This window comes from Brachionichthys hirsutus, chromosome 1, assembly GCF_040956055.1.
Source record: "Brachionichthys hirsutus isolate HB-005 chromosome 1, CSIRO-AGI_Bhir_v1, whole genome shotgun sequence".
Classification (NCBI taxonomy): Eukaryota; Metazoa; Chordata; class Actinopteri; order Lophiiformes; family Brachionichthyidae; genus Brachionichthys; species Brachionichthys hirsutus.
Window position 1 is genome coordinate 9,946,379 of NC_090897.1, and position 17,969 is coordinate 9,964,347.

Here is a 17,969-nt window from a genome sequence, read left to right on the forward strand (position 1 = left end):
TGGTCGTACAACAAATGGGTTTAAAGGCTCTGCACCAGGGTGAGAAGAAATACCAACATGTCACCACCCACATGCTCGTAAAATATAAAAACGGTAGATTTCAGGGACAAATCAAAGATTAATGGGTGGCGCAGTGGGTAGCGCCGTTGCCTCACAGCAAGAATTTTCTGGGTTGGATTTATTTTTATGCAATTTCAGGTACAAGTGGATGGATAAAGGATTTACAATTGAAGAGCTGCAGTTTTGGGTCGTCTGTCAGCAGGTTGTAGATTTTCCCATTCAGGAAAGCTTATTCCCTCTTTCCTGCCCCTGCATGCTCTCCCGGGTGTTGGGAAGACCTGGCTGAATGTTGCTCTGGTCATGTGGAGCAATAATGGAGCTGACACTCTCACCAACATGAATAAGATATAACATGTCCCACGAAGAATAAAATCTGTCAGTGAAAACACACTTTTTGTCCGGTAGTGCATTTTTGATTTACGCCGTAGCACACGATATTTATATATTTTTTACACAAGAATAATAAGGACGTATCCACTGTTCTTTATTTTTCTTTTTATTAAACATCAGAACTCTTTAAAGGTGGACATAATTCGGGAGTGAATCACTAATTCTAGTAACGGGGGAAAAAATAACTCTTTATGAAAAAAAAATGATTTTATTTACTAAACTCATTTTACAGTATTCTCACACAGGATTCAAATTTTAAAGAAATAAACAAAAAAACAAAACAGATTTTCTTCTTTTATTTGCATTCTACAGTGAATAGCTGGTGGCATCATCTGGGATGCTGAACTCTCATCCTCCAACCAGTCGCCCAACGTCCAGTGAGCTTCCTGCACCTTTTCTGGTGCCAGTTTATCAAGCAGCAGCAGGTAGAAGAAACATAATCACGTCACACAGCTCTCTCCCGTCACTGCTACAGAAACACACACCGGATCGACACGCGGGACACTGGAGATGTACGCTCAGTTCACATGATGCTAAGAGAGAGAAGAAAAAAAAAACTTTCTAAATGATAGATTCTTAGACAGCTGGAAAACACCCCACAAGACCGAACTCAATGATTCGATTCGGAGCAAAACAATAACTTACAATGAACAGAAACATAAAAAATGAAAAACTAAACCATCTATTTTTATTGTAATCTGTAAAAGTGATGTGACAGAGGTAAAGCGCCTATGAAGCACAAACAGCAGCAACAGGGATGAACCAAAATGACACAACTCTGGCATTTAAGCAGCAGAAACAGCCACCAGTTAAATTCCTCAATCGCTGCTTTTATTCCACTCAGCGTCTTCTGAATGAACGACATCTTGATTTGCAGAGGGTGAGGTTTGCCGTTGCAGAAGAGGAGAGACTGGGGAAGGCTGGCTGAACCGCTTATTTGTATGTGCTCTGGGCCTTCAGGTATTTACGAGGGAAGATGAGCAATGAAATTAGGATTATGCTCAAAGAGTCTGAGCACAGAGCGGGTCGGGGACAAATCAGATTCAATGCCATTCCTCAAACAGGAAGTGAGTGAAGCGGACAGAGATGCAGGAGGAGACAGTAGACTTAAATAGACACGACAGATGCCCTCCAGCCCAGACAGCTCTGCGCCGTCTCCGGAACCTTTTTAATTGCTTAGGCTATACAATATTCAATAGCTTTTCTACGTCCCTTTAAACTTTACAGTAAAATATACACTTTAGTGCACAGCAGGGTTTCTGAGCCAGTCCTGGGCTCGAAGTGGCCGGTCAGAGCATGCCAGCCTGATGGCTTTAGTCCCGACAGACGCAGAGCGATGTTGCCTCGTTGCTCTGCCGCAGCCAGACCGCCGAGCTATCCAGGAGTAGCGCCCTGTCTCTCAGTCCTGTCCCAGGTCCTTAGCAGGCCCCCCGTCCAGGTAGATCTTGAGGGCCTTCTCCTTGCGAGGGGAGTAACTGACACGGTGTCCAGTCTTCAGCAGACGAGTGCTCTCTTTCTTCATCAGCTCATTGCGCTCATCCTCGGACAACTCCATAGGCTCCTCGGTGCTGTTCCTGTCAAAAATAAATAAATCACAGCAACAGTGATTGAACAATATGAATATACACTAGGAAGTTGTAAAGCAGTCTAGAGACCTATGAGTTGGTATGAACTCCGACCCCAACTTTGTACAAACATTCTGACTGAACCACGCTTTTATATCAACTTATTCCAATAATCGTATCTACAGATAAAGTACAACAGTTTACAAAACAAAAAGTTAGGATGCTGCGTAAAGAGAAATAAATATATATGATGTAGGAAACAGTTAAACATTGTAGCTTAAAATAATAAAAACAATATAGCAAAATGAGAACGTTCACTACATTTCCCTTTTGCATTCATCACACCTTCAACTAAATAATAAAATCAACAAAGATTTTTATGGTCAGTTCACACCTGTCAAATCAATTGGTTGAGAGTCCTAAAACAGGAATCTACCCGCCCAGCGCATGCGTTTTCTAACTCTTACCTGTAGAACACCACAGCGCCGTCATCACAGATGTACAGAGGCCACACGTTAAGAGTCGACACCTTGGGGTTCCAGTCCAAATCCTGCTGGATCTCCAACACAGAAATATCGCAAGGAAATGTTCCTCTACCCTGCAGAGAGATGGATTCTCACTCCATGCTGGAATCAGAGAACATGAAGAAGAAGAAGAAGAAAGCATCCCTCACGAGGAGCTGCCTCACGAACCTTTGCAAACTCCAGGTTCTCAAGAGGAATATCACCGACTTCACTGAGCTGCAAATGGAAATGAACGTGTTAGAAGATAATAAGCCAGTTGGTCACAATGACCGGCAACGGTTTGGTTTCATTGCAGGTTATAACTCATTCAGTGAATTATTAATGCGATGCTGCTGCTTGGAGTGAAGACGGATATACGGATAATTATTATGTCAACTAAATCAGGATCTGAGGGATTTTCTTCCATATATGGTTACAAATGAATAAACTGATCCAGGATTAACTGACAGACAAATCAAAAATCAGATGCACCTTCTCCTTTAGTTCGTCTACACTGCTGCTCTCCAGGATAACTTCCTGGAAGGACCCCAGCTTCATTGTAGACGGCCCCCACCTCCGGGTCAGAACAGCCAGCTGCGACATCGACTTCATCTTCTCTGGTTCTGAAAACAGACGATAGATAAAGTCGCACTCGACTTGTAAGTGAAACCCTCCCCTGAATGAAGTATACATTTCCCAGCAGCCTTGTATTCAATTCTAGCGTCACTTTGAGAGCAGTTTTAATAATTAACCGCTAGTGATAAAGCTTTTGGGTTTTGATTCACAAAGTCCCAAAACCATTCCTTTAATTATACAAACATTGCAGCTTTATTGAAAGAAACTGGGGAATGCGTCCCACCATTGAGAACTTCCAGGAAGACTTCCCAGTTGGAGGAGATGCTGATGTCCTCTTCGTAGACATGGTAGTCCAGAAACACAGTGCCTGGGTTCTTCCACGTCTTTTTCCTGAGACGAAACCTAAATGCACACATTGTTCGGTGTAACACAAACTTACTTCCTTAATGAATTTAAAGTAATACAAAGCTAACCTGTCAATGCTGAGGTCAAGCTTGCACTGCTCTTTTAACTGAGGGAGCAGCTCCTCTTTAGACTGGCCGACAGTCATGCCCTTAGCAAACACAGTGTCCACAAGGAACTTGCAGGGCTGTGGAAAAACATACACATTCTCAATATTTGCCATTAGAATGTCGAGTCAAGAATCTTCAGCGCAGAAAAGAACTCCTTACCTCCGTTTCATTCAGCAGCAGCTGGTACACTTTCACTCTGTATTCACCTTTTTTCAGGGCTCTTCCCAGCCGAATAGTTATCTGTGGGGAAGAAGTAAAATAAGTCTACGTTAACGCATTTCCCTCAGCGCAGTAGAAACTTTTAAAAACCCGCAACTCAAATTTAAAGTAGACCCTGAACCTTGTTGTCATCAGAAAACGACGAGAGCGTTTCATTAAGCCGTATGCTCTCAAACTCCTGGTTGTTGGCATACACCCGAAAGACCTTGAACTGCGTAGCGGGGACTCCGACGTAGGGCTCCAGGTTCTGTTTGAAAGCTGCCAGCGTGATTCTTTTGTCCACATGAACCACTAAACCTGAAGCAGACCGCAAGACACAAATATTTGGTCAGATTTTATGTCCCGCGTTGTCCTTTCTAATACACGATAATATTAATGTAAAGTTATATTACGCACAAAATAGAAAACGCATTAGCAGAAAAATATGATGTGAACCATTTCCCCGCCTAATCTTTTACGTTCCGCGATGAAGAGATGGTTCGTACATTTTTGTGCATCCCCCACAGTGTCATCCTGAGAGCACGGCTCTGCTCCGAAGTAAAGATACTGAGCCCCTCCCTTGCTCTTCCCATTGTCGTCGTACTCGCTGTCTGTTCCAGAGTCTTCCTCAGCAGTGTCCCACGTCTCTTTCTTCCCCTCGTGCGCTTTCGAGCGCCGGCTGCTCGTGATGCTGTGCGAGTCCAAGCCATTGGCCAGCTGTACGGGCCCGCTGTCGGCGTTGCAAAGCGTGTCGCTGCTGTGACTGGAGCTCAGGATGTCACTGTCTACTGAGCTGGTGCTGCGATCATTGTTCATTTCAGAGTCTGAGCGTTCCTCGCACGCAGAGTGGTTCTCAGGGTCGGAGGGAGTGCCGCCGCTGCCCACCGCCGTGGGCCTGATCCGGTTCTCCAACTCTCTGTTGTCTGCTGACACACAGAGTGACGAGTTGGAGTCGGCCTGTTGGGTTGGGGATTCGATATGTTCAAAGTCGCTGGTGTCCGAGCTTTTCTGGCTCTCACTTGCGCTGGAACTCTGCCGCTGCTGCTGCAGAGACAGATTCTGTAACTTTTCTGTGCTCTCCTCCAGGATAGCCTCAACACACTTTCTGTTGTCCCCCGACCCCTCAAAGGACACATCAGAGTCAGCTCCTCCTTTCTGGCACGGAGTTCTGCTGGGCAAGGTACCAGGAGACTGCTCGGGCAGGAAGACAAAGAGTCGGATCGTATTTCCATGACGATCCAGCAGTTTCCACAGGAGCGAGTCTGTGAAAGCCAGCTGATGGTCCGTGGACTCAGAGCTCTCCACAAATACCTGATGGGAGAAAGCAAAATGCAAAAAGATCAAGATCCAGTCCAGTTAAGGAGTGGATGTCACTGAAACGACACAATGAAAGCACAAAAGTCAGATTCTGTAGATGCTGCAGGAACCTTGTTGCTTCTGAAGAACCCCTCAGCTTTCAGTGTTTTGTTGGGAACATACAGAAGTCGGAGGTCATTGTAGCAGCGCTCCAGGACCACACGCATGGTTTCTGCAGATAACCCAGCAGCCTGGGGGGAAACACACGCTCTACGAGTCACACTTTCTCATGGGTAATCGAGAACATTTAGAAAATTAAGGAAGGACAGACGGGATACAGTGGCGAGAAACAGAAGAGTAACAAACCTTTGCAATCAGCTGTTTGAATTCAGTGGTTGTCTGGTTCAAGTAGGCTCGAACGCTGATCGGAGCGGAGATCGTCTCTCTCTTCAGCTCCACAACATGAACCTTCACCATCACCTCTGTTGAAATAAACAAATCCAACATAGATACGAGTTATTTTGTTCTTCATCAGTTTATTTAATAACCAGTCATCTTTCACTTCCACACATTTGGTTAGATTCAGCAGCAGCTCGCTACTGACCTCCAAGTTTGTACGGTTGGAACACCTGCTCTGGCCTGCGGGTCTCGAGCAGCAAGTCGAACATGTACGAGGACTTGACTCCTCCCAGCAGCAGGCCCATCGGGGTGTCCTCCTCGCCTTCATAGGAGCGCTCCAGGTACTCGTGAAACTCATCATACTTGACCAAACGGCAACAGTCCAGAGAAACCACTCCCTCCAGTTCCATCAGCTAACGTGGAGGACATTAAAATGAAACATTTACATGACCTCATTTGAAACTGAGCGACTATTTAACGCTAAAATAGACAGTTTTGAGTGATTTTGACTCGATTTGTGGAAATCATTTTCCAATCCCACCATGACAGACGACAAAGCGACAAACCTTGTAGGCCATCTCTGCTGCTTCTGTGAGGGTTTTGTCCTTGTGCACTTCCAGCTTGCTCTCCATCATCATCTTTACCGGATGCATGCAGAAAAGCTTTATCTGAAGGCAACACCCGAGACAGGAAACAAGCTTAACTTCAAAGAGAACAAACTGATTCTCATTCCAAAACAAAAACCGTAACGTCACATACTTTGCATGTATTCCGCTCAATCTCCCTTTGCCTCTTCTCCTGCTCTTCAGACTCTTTTTCCTTCTGGACCAAACTCCTGATGTGCTCTGGGAAGTCTTCCACAGATAAATACTCTGCAGACAGGACAAACGGGATAATAAATCCAAGGAAGAAAGATTAAAGATAAGGCAACCTTCATGACAGAGAACAAGTAATAAAAACAATAAATCTTCTGCTCAACTTCAGGCAAGCTGCAGTGAGGCGTGGATTATATAACGGGGCAATATTTTTATTCAGAAAAGATTGAATTTAACAGATTCCTTACTTGCATTTCTTGATGGATCTTTCAATCTGTAAATCAGCATGTATGCATTTGTCGAGCTGTAAGGATAAAAGGATGTCCGGTAAATGTATGTAGTGGAGGACATAGAATATAAAACAGATGCTGTGTGAGACGCAAGAGAAATGTACAGAACAAACCACTGTATGAAGAACAAACAAGAACCCTTCTTTGACTTTTCTCTGGAATGCAGACCAATAAAAGGAGTACGCAGTCGAGCATGTACCTCAAAAGTGAAAAAGCCCCTTCTTGTTAACAGAATTTTTTTTCACCTGCCATACATTCAGCCCTCAGGAAAATTAGTAGTTTTTGTGTAATCCAGTGACAATAAAAGACAAACAAGCTGGCGAACATAACCACTTTAAAAAAAAAAGGTAAGTTGCCTTTGGGTAATAAACATTTCTAGTTCATAATTATCTTCCATGAGCAAACGTACCAAATCCCTGAGACGTGGATCAAGCCAGAGGCAAACAAGAGATCACTAACCTTGCAAAGGCACTGGAGTAATAGCCTCTGCTCCCTGAGGAACCCCCATAAGTCTTCCTGATATCATCTTGGGTAATCTGAAATACACACAAATGACAATGATTCAAATCATCCAACCATCAGTGATGAAGAGATGAGCGGTGACCAGCACCGACAGATTGGTGGCGTGTCATTCTGACACTAACAAAGGTCCGAGTCTGACCTTGCTAACGTGTTGATCGTTGAAACTGCACCACTGGCCGTCACTGAAGGATTTGATGCAGGCATAGTAGTGGCCGCCTGCAGCGCTCCCGGAGTGGACCATGACGGAGAACAACTCAAATGTCAGCAAACTCTGAGGACAGACGATGGAGAAAAATGGAAGCTCAAGATATGCTCTATTCATTGAGGAATGAGCAACATTAACATCTCAGCCAACATAAAACAAACAAACACGGCTTTGAAGCGTCAGCAAGAACATCACGTGGAAAGTTACTCAAAGATCAACAGCACTTGGCCAGCGAGTTACCTTTGGCTTCAGCGCCCTCTCTGCGCTGCCCGTGCTGTCGAGGCAGATGCCCTCATCGACACAATCATCAGTAGAAAAATCATTGCTCATCTGGTCGCTGTGGCAACTGCCTTCATTCTCTGCTCCACTGTCAGTGCTGCTCTCTGTCTGAGGCGACTTCTACAGAGGAGAGGATTTAAAAACCATCACAATGTAAATTATCTTTGCATTCTGCACACGGGAAAGGGTTTAGAAACATCAGTGACGTATAGAACACGGAGATCAAGTAAGCATTATGGGAGAAAATTCATTTGTGAGAGCTTGGAAACCTGCAGCTTTTGAGGGGAAGCATGTCACATGGTTTAACGCTTAAATATTTCTGCTGTAAAGAACTGCAACACATTCTGATGCCATCTTTATGGACTCATGTCATGTCATATATGCTGTTAAATGAATTATTATGACACATTTGGTCTCAGGAGGATATCACACAAACATCATCCAAAAGCTGAAAATGTCAACAATTTATGGATACAATCAAATTGAAAAGGTTTTGCTTATTTAAATGATGACAATTAAGTCACAACTTCAAATTTGCATACCCCAGTACAAATGACAGGCTGCACATCATAAAATCACAGAGGAGTTTACCATGAATTTTAAAGATAAATACTTTATAATTTTATCCTACTGAACATTTCATGCATAATTTTGTCAATTAGCATGCGTCCGTGTTATGAAAAAGTTTCTAGAAGTCACAGCAAAACAATTTCCAATCAGCTCATTCTTGAGTTCAAGTAAACATTTGTCCCAAATGTAAACAGCTGGACGGATGGATGGATGGATATGAGGTCATGGTAATCTTGACCTCTAATGATGAAATTACAATTATATATATATACAGGAGTCCAGAAAGTAATTCCAAAAGATATTTGGAACTACACACAAATGTTCACTATGCAGAAAACTGATTAATCTACAGATGCGGCCGTTTCCGTGTTCACCTCATCTTCCACGTCAATGATCGGACTCATGTCAAGTTCCTCAGGGAAAGTCATGCGGTCATTCAGCTTGATGCGATGCATAGTGGTGTAGTCAAAATCGAAGCGTTTCAGCTGGAGGGTCAGCAGGTAGGGAAAGTGTAGGAATCTCAGCCCCTGTGTGAGAGAAGCATTTATCAGAGTCAGGCAGGCTTAAAGCAGAACTCTGTATTCACTGAACACGACTCCCAGGTTAGATGTTTCTGCGTGCTCACCTTCCGAGCATCACATTTCTTTTTGCAGCGCTCACAGAAGTACTGGTTGGGCCCATCCAGAGTTTCTGGTTGGATAAATGCCTGCAAAGCCTCTTCCTGTGTAAAACAAATGAAATTATTTATATATATATATTTATTTCAGGTCAACTTAGATGAATGTTCATTTACAAAATGGTCATGACTAAAAAATGAGCTGGTGTACTGAACTTCAGGCAACCCTGCTGTTGATGTGAAGTGTTGCTTGCTTGTTACACTCAAAAGGAATGAAATACGGAGAAAAACACACCACACTGCCGTAGGCCTGGCTGGCTCCAAAGGGTCTGATCACAAGAGGGATGTCCAGGTAAGTGTCTATCCTCCAGCTCTCATAGCCACACTCCAGACAACGGACATAATCCTTCAGCTTCCCCTGGTACAGCTGGTTGATCAAGTCAGCCTGAGGAAACGGACGGACGCTCGGGCCTTCTGAATCAACATCAACATCATCTTCAATCCCTAACATATTCCCTGTAAAACTCCATGCCGTTTCCAAGATCAAAAGGGATCATCCTTTGTGCATTGCTAATGTCCTCTCAGACGCTACCTCAGGTGTTGCAGCAACACATAACATGTTAAAATACTCGGAGTTATCATGTTGGTTGACTCTTGATTCTGTCCTAGAGGGATTGTGAGAAACAGAAGGTCATCTTTGAAGTTCAGATCACAGGTAATGATGAACCACAATAACGAAGGTTCTATAAAAGAACCACACCAGTTTTTTCTGTCTTTTACCCATTCATTTTCATCGGGATAACAAGTATCAAGTATAGACCACTTGGTGCTTACCCCCACATGAGAATCAACTAGCTCTGGTGCTTATAGGCCCCCCCAGTCGGGCTTTTGTTTGCTATCGTGGGGGCAGCCCTCAACCTGGCGGCTAAATTTCTATCGGATGTCAACAGAGCAGGAGCCCCCACCCACCTGCACAGTCTGCTTCCACTTCTGCTCCAGGGCATCAAACATGACCCTGCACAGCTCCTGGACATCATGTTGTTGCCAAGCTAAAGAGACAAGACGCATAATCAAGTACACAAACAGAGGAATATGCTCTCTCCTGTTGCACACGCATAGAATGTGTGTCTAGTGACGGGAGAAACGCTCACCCTCACTGCTGTCCCAGCCAAAGCTCCTCGTCACATCAGTGGTCTCAATCGCCCGTTTCTTACTGGTCTGCAGTAGAACGAACAGCCTCTGCAGCTGGAAGGGAATACTAGTGACTGGATCCTCCTCAGACTCCTCAAACTCCCAGCTAGTTTGAACAAAGGTTGCAGAAGAACTGTAAACGTAGTCATTAGCTAACAACGTCTCAAAGACTAGTACGGGAATATTTCCTTACTTGTAGAGTGCATTTCTAAACTCCGGAGTCATGAAAAGTGTCTGTAGCAGGCTGTTTAAATAGCAGGTCATCGCCTGGTTGACCAAGCCCACGTACCCTATGGGGGGAGCGGTTAAGAAAGAGGTCATCAGGGGTCGTTTAGGAGTGATGCTGATAAATTCAGCAGGAGAGCACCTCACCCGTCTCAGATTTGGTGAGGATGGAGGAGTAGGAGTAGGACGGAGTGCAGTAGTCACCACTGAAGCTGGCTGTGCAGTCTCTGGGGAGGGGCCCAATGAACCGCTCCTGGGAATTGTCCTCCAGTCCGCTGCTCTCTGCTGTTCCCGACTCATCCTGCAGACAGAGGAACCATTAATATTGTTGTCTTACCTTACTGCAAACCAAACAAAAACATTTTGGGAACTTTTTAAATCTTGTGTAACTCACCGATGCGATCTGGGGCTGCTCTCCATCTTTGTCCGTAAGCTGGAGGAAGTTTCTTTTACCGAAAGGCTCAAACGCAGAATCCAAGAGGGACATCTCACTGCCGTGGTCCAGTGGTGCCTAAAGCAAGAACAAAAAGTCATATGAACAGAAAAGCACGCTAGAAACAAGTTGTGTGCCACAAACTGGCACACAAACTGTTTAAACTCACAAAGACACTTGCATTTCCACTGAAGTCATTTTCATCAAATTCTCTGTGCTGATGCAAACAAGGAAAGTGGCTTGACGTCCCACATGTGAACAAAAACATATCACAGAGACCTTTCTCTGAGGACGAGCAAGCAAAGAGCTGCAATGGAAACATGCAGCATCTTAATCCACTGACCTACTCAGTGAGATAACAACAGACAGCACCTGGGCTTTGGCCCGGGTCAGCAGCAGGATTAGCCTGTGCTCAAATAAGAAAAGGAACAGTTCAGCACCAAAAAAAGTATTCAACTCGTGTTTACCCACCAAGTGTAAAACCCTGGACGACTGCAAGGCCAAGTTCCCCCCACCTAGCCTAAAATGTATTTTATATGCCATATATTCCTTGATTCCAAAATTAAGTGTTGGGATTTGGAAGCTTCTGTGCTGATCTAAGAAGTTGCTTCGGATAACCTTTTTTGCCATACAACATGTATATATGCAAAACAGTCAATACAGAATAAGAGCCCTTAACACATAATGATCAGTTCACAGTTGTTTGGATACCAAAAACCATCCCTGCTACATGCATCATCACGATACAAGAATGAAGGGAAATCTCATCTAAAGTTATGAGGACAAGTTTCCAACCCCCCCCGGTACAGATTACTGATTCTACAAACCATGTCTTGTGTATTTCCCCAGGCAAGGTCAAAAGTGCCATTCACATATCCTGTTTTAAGGGCAACATCTTCATAAAGTCTGGAGAGGGTGGTGGAAGCAGGCAAGTTAATGGCGAGCCTCTCATTGATCGTCTTTGCACTGGTGATGTCCTGAATTATACACAGCACTCTGGGCTCCTCTGCTGCATTTCGGATCTGCAGATCAAGAAGAGTCGGAAAAGCATCAGCAAGATGCATTAGCTACAATTCTATTCTATACTGTACGGAGCAGTGTGAAACGAGTTAAAATGAATGTTAGAACATTTGTAAGGCTGTGCAACAAGCTTTAATTGTCAGACAAATGTGCAAACTGCAGATTCAAAGCTGATGCAAATGTCATAAATTCTGTCAGAGGATAGTTCCAGACTTTAATTTCCATCAGAAAGATTTGGGGACGGTCAAAATACAGTTTGGGGTTTAAGCCCAGGAAGCCAAACAAAACGGTGTTCATATAATGTTTAAAATATTGAAAAATTACTGAATGCACAGCAATTCTACAAACAATTGATAAAAGTTGTTTAAAAAGAATAATAATCCAGAGAAGCGTCAATTGAAAAGCTTTTTCAAAAAGGGCATGAAAATTAAAATGCAGAATAAAAAACGAGTCAGTTCTGCTTCATGCCATTTAACAACAATGCTTTAACCATCTCTTCCGCACCACACACAAAAGACACAACGATCTGAGGAATTGTCCATCTCGTAAAAAATACTTTGTCTGCAATTCCAGAACACGCACTAGAAATAAATGGGGAAACATAAGAACAAGTGTAATGCAATTGTCATCTTTAATTAGGTGTCCTGCAGGGCTTGCAAGGCAAACGTCTTGGATGGTAGCTCAGTAATAATTGCAGGGATTTATTCTAGTTATTCTCATGTAAAATGCTGTTGTGGATGATGTGTTCCATGTCTTCTATGCTCACTTTGTATCTGTTTGAGCACATTCTCAGAGATTACCAGCAAGGACTAAAAAGGGAACTATGTGAAAGGGCAGTATAGCTACAAATCTAGCAAGGCATGCCAAGCATGTAGAGACACAGCAAAAAGAAAAAAGTGAAACGGAAAAAATGATCTGTGAGCGAGTGTAAATGCATGTAACGGCTTCAGACCAATGGTACATACATCATGGACAGACTGTATACAAATCGCTGTATGTGTGTATGTACATATAAATAGGCCTTAAATTAGCATGGCTGTTTCAGACACCCAAACAAAAAGGTTCTGCAGTTAAAGAACTTTCTGTGTGGATGCAAGTGACTGACGAATCTACCGAGTCTCATCACATGCATACCGTAGCCGTGGGTTGAGCTCTTCCATTCATTCTTACTGGAAAATGTTTTTTTAATGATCAGTATATGATGCATAATAGTTACACTTATATTTGTTTCCTTGATTACTAATAATATGCATTAATCCAGACCCTGAATAAAGCAAATAAGTCAATGCTTAAAAGATGCTACCACAAATTGTCGGCTGACAAAACATGACAGCCAGGCGGTGAAAGTAGAATAACCGTTAGAAGTACAAAGACTCACTCCCATCTGGAAATTGTTTTCTTGTTTTTTAAGTATATAGTCAAGTTTAGTCCAATCTTTGGATATATGGGGTTTATAGATTCAAGCTTTATCTCAAATGTATTGAACCAAGATAGCTCACCGCTAAAGCCCAACTAAATTTCCTGCAGTAGTTCGTTACGGGTGTCTAAATGGGGAGGGGGGGGGGGGGTAATATTAATCAATATTCAATATTAAGGACATTAAAATAACCACAATTCAATATGACGCCATGGTCCTTTACCTACATCTGCATCATAGCTAATCAAATCCGCTAACATTAGCCTTAGCTTGCTAAGTTGTCAAGCTAACAGTAGCGCTTAGTTTACTAAAGCTACAAGTAAGGTTACGTTTGCAAAAAGCTGCAAATGGAGTAAGATGAAATCGAATCCAGCACAATTTCATGGATATTATTATAGCATGATCGACGAAGAGAGTCGTTGCGGGCCAGTGGTGTGACATGGCGGTTGACATTTGATTTTGTAACTTCGAAAACATCGAACGCTGAAATGATTCGAGTTACTTAAAGAGCTAACAGACATTAGCCAGCCTAGTACAAACAGCTATGCTACTTGTAAATTAGCTTACCAAGGTTTGACACTGAAATGCAGCACTTGAAGAGCTCAAAAGGGCTAATTCATGACCACAACTTAAAGATATCTATATTAAAGCTATAGCTTTCTATATAATCTTACTTTATCTGACATGTTGCGAAACTAGTCGTACGCGGGGTTAGCCAAAACGTTAGCTTTATAATAGGCCGTCCAAGTCATGTTTGGCTAAGTGTTAGCAACTGATCATTAGCTTCTAAACCACAAACCAAGAACGCAAACTCCGAAAGTGGAACAAAAGTTTTGTCGATACTCTTGACCGCGGTCTAAGTGATAGGCGACACCGAGCCTCACCTCTTTAGGTACGAACTGGTTCTCCTCGCTCGGTACCATTTCCATTTGTGCGAGAGTTTAATCGAGCATATATCCGGGATAAGGACGTCAGCTCAAGAACTTTGAAGCGTGAAACACGACCATGTTTCGTGTTCTGTCGTCTTCAGCGTGGATCCTCGGATATCTAAATGTAACTTGCACAAAACTTGAAGGCCTGTTAGAGTAATCGCGACACTTTCGGTGACACAAATTGTCCGAGTGTCAATGGAGAAAAATGGCCGGTGTTTTGCCAAGCGTGCGTGACGCGTCGCGTACGGACAGGATGACGTCGGTGCGCGTCTGCGTTTCAAAAGGACGGTGACGTCAGACATACGCAATGCATATCAGGTTCACAATGAAGGGATGTGCCTCTATGGAAAGCACTTCTTGTGCTGCGTGAAAATAAAAATAAATAAAACAACAACAGTTTAGGTATTTGCTGACTGTTGTGTAACTTCCATAACATAACTTTTCTTTTTTCCTTTCATGCGACCTGACCATCTGATGATTTCTGACAAAAGCATGTATATGAAAACTAGTTAGTAATTCCATTAATGGCCACAGAGGCTAATTTTAAGACAAGAAATTTTATAATACATGGTCACCATGTGCATCATGTACAGAAATGACAACTGATTTTTGCACAGTTTTAATTCATGAGCCATGCAAATGAGTGTTAACAACGACTGTGTCTTCAGGGAATGACATATTCACAGATGTACTTTTTGAGGCTGCGACACACCTCATCATACCACTTTCCCTGCGCAACCACTGAAAGAGCAACACAGCTCTCCCTCTTCGTTCCTGTGGGCTGCTTCTTGGAGCGGTCCCAGTTCAAGTAGCTGACCGGCAGACTGTTGACATCAACATACTGGCCTTCTTTCACGATGTCTGCCACGCCGACCCAGAAGTCCTTGGATCCAGGAGCACTCCTCTTTGCGTAGTCTCTCAATTCATTGTTTTCCATCATGTCTCGCGGTGTTGCAAGTGTTCCTCCTTGTGCGATGCAGTCTTCGTTTGCTTCATGGTAATGTTTGGGCTCCTCAATGGCAAGGTAACACTTTCTGTGAACTTTGATGCCACGGAGACAAACTGGAAGAAATAAATTAATCACTTGCTTCATTTGAGGCCTACCGTACATTTAAGGTAGCTCTAACTCTAAAGAGTTTAAAACAATGGCATTGAGTAGTTTCTTCAGTATCAGCAAAATAATCACAATGGATAATACATATATAAAAGCATCAAATGTTAATTTACTAGTCATACTAATAAATTACATTAGTATAAGGAGCTCTTAATCTGAATAGTGACTGAAAATTGACCATGAAAGGAAAAGTAGGTTATAATGACATACTAAATAGCAAACATGTTTTTTTATCATCTTAAATGATACAAAATGCTGAGTCTAAAAACACTTAGATGGTTATATATTCAGTGTGAGTTTACTGTTTGTGACATTTTAACCTTTTCACTTCACAGGGCACGATTAGTGCCATCTACTGGTGACATAGCATATGAAGGTCAAAATCAAAGAAAGCAATAATATCAAGCAATTTTCACAACTTGAAAGCAACCTGATTAATTTTGTATTCATTAGTTTTAGTTTTTTAAACTAACCTGTCTGCAATGCTTGCATCTCTTTCAGTGAATTCACCTCCAGCCACAACCTCTCAAGCTGGGACTTCACATCGCTTTCCTCTGCTGCTGCATCTCGATGAAAAGACATAGGTCAGATGAACACGGGCGCCAACAGATGACTTATGAGCCCAGTGCAATGAGCGTAGTTACCGCCGGACTGACGAGGTGAAACAGCCTTCCTGGTGCGGGATGGACGGCCGGAGCTGAAGTGGACCAAAGAGAAGCAAAGAACGAGGAAGACCGGGACAGTCATACGTGCCATGTCTGAAGCTCGTGGATCCGACAGGACACAGTGGTGCAACTTGTACTGCTGTGAAAGGAGCCCAAAACACTGCAGGCAGCTTAATATATATACTAGTCCTCTGTATGCTTTTCTGGGTGCTCTCCGTGCATTGGCTCCAACTCTGTTTGCTTTTGTCCCAACATCAGGGAGTGGAGAGAGAGGTATAAGGGAGGAGTGGCAAATAATGGCTTCCTTGTGTCTGGCTTTTAAATATTTACTTGGGCCAAGATGCACCAAAGCTGTGTTCCTTTTCATTTCTCAAACTAACTGGAAATTCATTGGCAGCTTCACCATCACAGAGAGTTATTCATCCCATCCACAGTTTCAGGGTCAGGCTGGGACAACTGAATAATAGCCTTTTAAAAACAACAACAACAACAACTCGGCACCCGTCAATGATGAGAGGCAGGATTTATGTAATTCAGAATAGGAGCTGCATTAATTGTGATTGATTTGACAGATTTCAGTGGATAAAAGCAACTCGGCTAAATGTTGCTGCTTCTTATTGCACTGCGTTAAGTCCTCAGTGTTTCAGTCACACAGACTTGCAGTTGCGTAACCTTTGAAAGAATCTGCTATTAGATCCGTGGAAGTTCCGCTCACAGCTCTGGCTATTTAAAGACTCTGATGTTGTATAAAGAAGGGAGGGGTGAGCTAATGAGAAACAACATTTGGCATATGACACAGTACAGCAATATAACACACCTCAAGCGTGTTTTTCCATTTTACAGTCTTGGAATTGTGCATTTCTGAGCACTAACATTTACGTTAGGCCTTACTAAATTATGCATTTCTCTTATATGTGACATTATCTGTTGAATAATTCATTAAGCATTGTTGTTAATGTAAAACTCTGCAATCGTTTTATTAGTTGTAATATGCACACCGGAGCTAAAAATATATTTTTTTAAGCATAGATTTTTTTGTGTGCTTTCCATACAGTAGGTCTACGGATGTTAAAGTTGCTTTTGTGCTGTAACTTAGACTTATTAAGTTAAGTTGTATATATATTATATCTGCAATCATTTCTCTGTTGGAGCAGACATAAAGCCCCAAATTAACCCCAGGCCCTGAGTTGAATGAAAGACAAACACGTTTATGGACACAAACACAATCAGTTCTTTGCAGATTAATTTATTAAGTAAAACAAGCATTAAAAGTATGCAAAAAAAGTGTGACAAAATATACAACTACATAAACCAAAGTATAAGAATTTTAAGAATACAACACATGCTCAACATTTCTTTTTACAATCATGCTATCACACACACACACACACACAAACATAATCACAAAGACATTAAAAGCATCAAATCCAGATGTATCTCCAAAGTGTCTAGACATCATTATCCTAATTTCCAAGGCTTGAATCCATTTCTAAATCACTTTAGTAAATGCATTAACTCTGTCTCGCCTCATCTTTCAGCTTGGAAGCATGAAAAGTGTATTCCTGTTAGGTTGCTGCTGCCAAACTCAGGATGCCGTTAAAAGTTCTTAACATTTCTTCATCCTTGATAGGTTCAGTTGTCCGTGTGTTTTGTTTTTGTTGTTTTAAAATCATAACTAAATAGTAACAGGGAATTTATTAATTATTTTTGGCCCTCATTATGGAGTGTTAGTAGACTTTCAGTTCTTCGTTTTGTGGTTTATGTCGGGTTTTCACTGCACGTTTAACTTTAACATTAACATTGTAATAGAGAAATATGTCAGAGGACAAATTCTTATGAAGTGTTTTCATATACAAGTTAAAAATACATTTTGTGTTGGTTTCTTCATTGTGAACTTATGAACACACAAGAAGCACTTCAAGTATCAGACAGTTGCTTGGTTTGACAGTGCTAATCATAAAGTACCAACAGTGAGTCAGCAGGTTAAAGCACTTCTTCAGTTTGTTGCTAAATGAATGAAATCAAGCATATTCAAATCAATAGCCTATAGTATCACTTCATAATAAAATAAATGACATAACAATGCTGTTTAAACATGGCACTGCGACTTGTTTCCTGTTACGTTCAAAGATTTTTCTTAACCAATCGAGTATAACAAAACAGCTGACAAGAGAAA

General features: G+C 42.3%; 2 protein-coding genes across 2 annotated transcripts; both read right to left on the reverse strand.

Annotated features, from left to right (window-relative positions):
* Positions 1-638: 638 nt before the first annotated feature.
* On the reverse strand, positions 639-14,190 carry usp47 (ubiquitin specific peptidase 47). Its single transcript, XM_068740966.1, has 28 exons — positions 13,967-14,190; positions 11,473-11,667; positions 10,607-10,723; positions 10,360-10,513; positions 10,181-10,277; positions 9,948-10,093; positions 9,766-9,845; positions 9,092-9,241; positions 8,806-8,901; positions 8,555-8,707; positions 7,572-7,730; positions 7,266-7,397; positions 7,064-7,140; positions 6,563-6,618; positions 6,259-6,371; positions 6,066-6,167; positions 5,705-5,912; positions 5,467-5,582; positions 5,232-5,351; positions 4,311-5,115; positions 3,947-4,122; positions 3,766-3,846; positions 3,568-3,683; positions 3,378-3,496; positions 3,011-3,141; positions 2,708-2,755; positions 2,483-2,613; positions 639-2,024 (listed from the first exon to the last, which is right to left on the reverse strand). Exons 1-28 carry the CDS (start codon positions 14,009-14,011, stop codon positions 1,850-1,852), a joined length of 4,098 nt encoding a protein of 1,365 aa, XP_068597067.1. The 5' UTR covers positions 14,012-14,190; the 3' UTR covers positions 639-1,849.
* A 454-nt stretch (positions 14,191-14,644) lies between these two features.
* Positions 14,645-15,890, reverse strand: clec3a (C-type lectin domain family 3, member A). Its single transcript, XM_068739779.1, has 3 exons — positions 15,773-15,890; positions 15,602-15,688; positions 14,645-15,076 (listed from the first exon to the last, which is right to left on the reverse strand). The coding sequence occupies exons 1-3, from the start codon at positions 15,882-15,884 to the stop codon at positions 14,679-14,681; spliced, it is 597 nt and encodes a 198-aa protein (XP_068595880.1). The 5' UTR covers positions 15,885-15,890; the 3' UTR covers positions 14,645-14,678.
* Between the last annotated feature and the right edge of the window lie 2,079 nt (positions 15,891-17,969).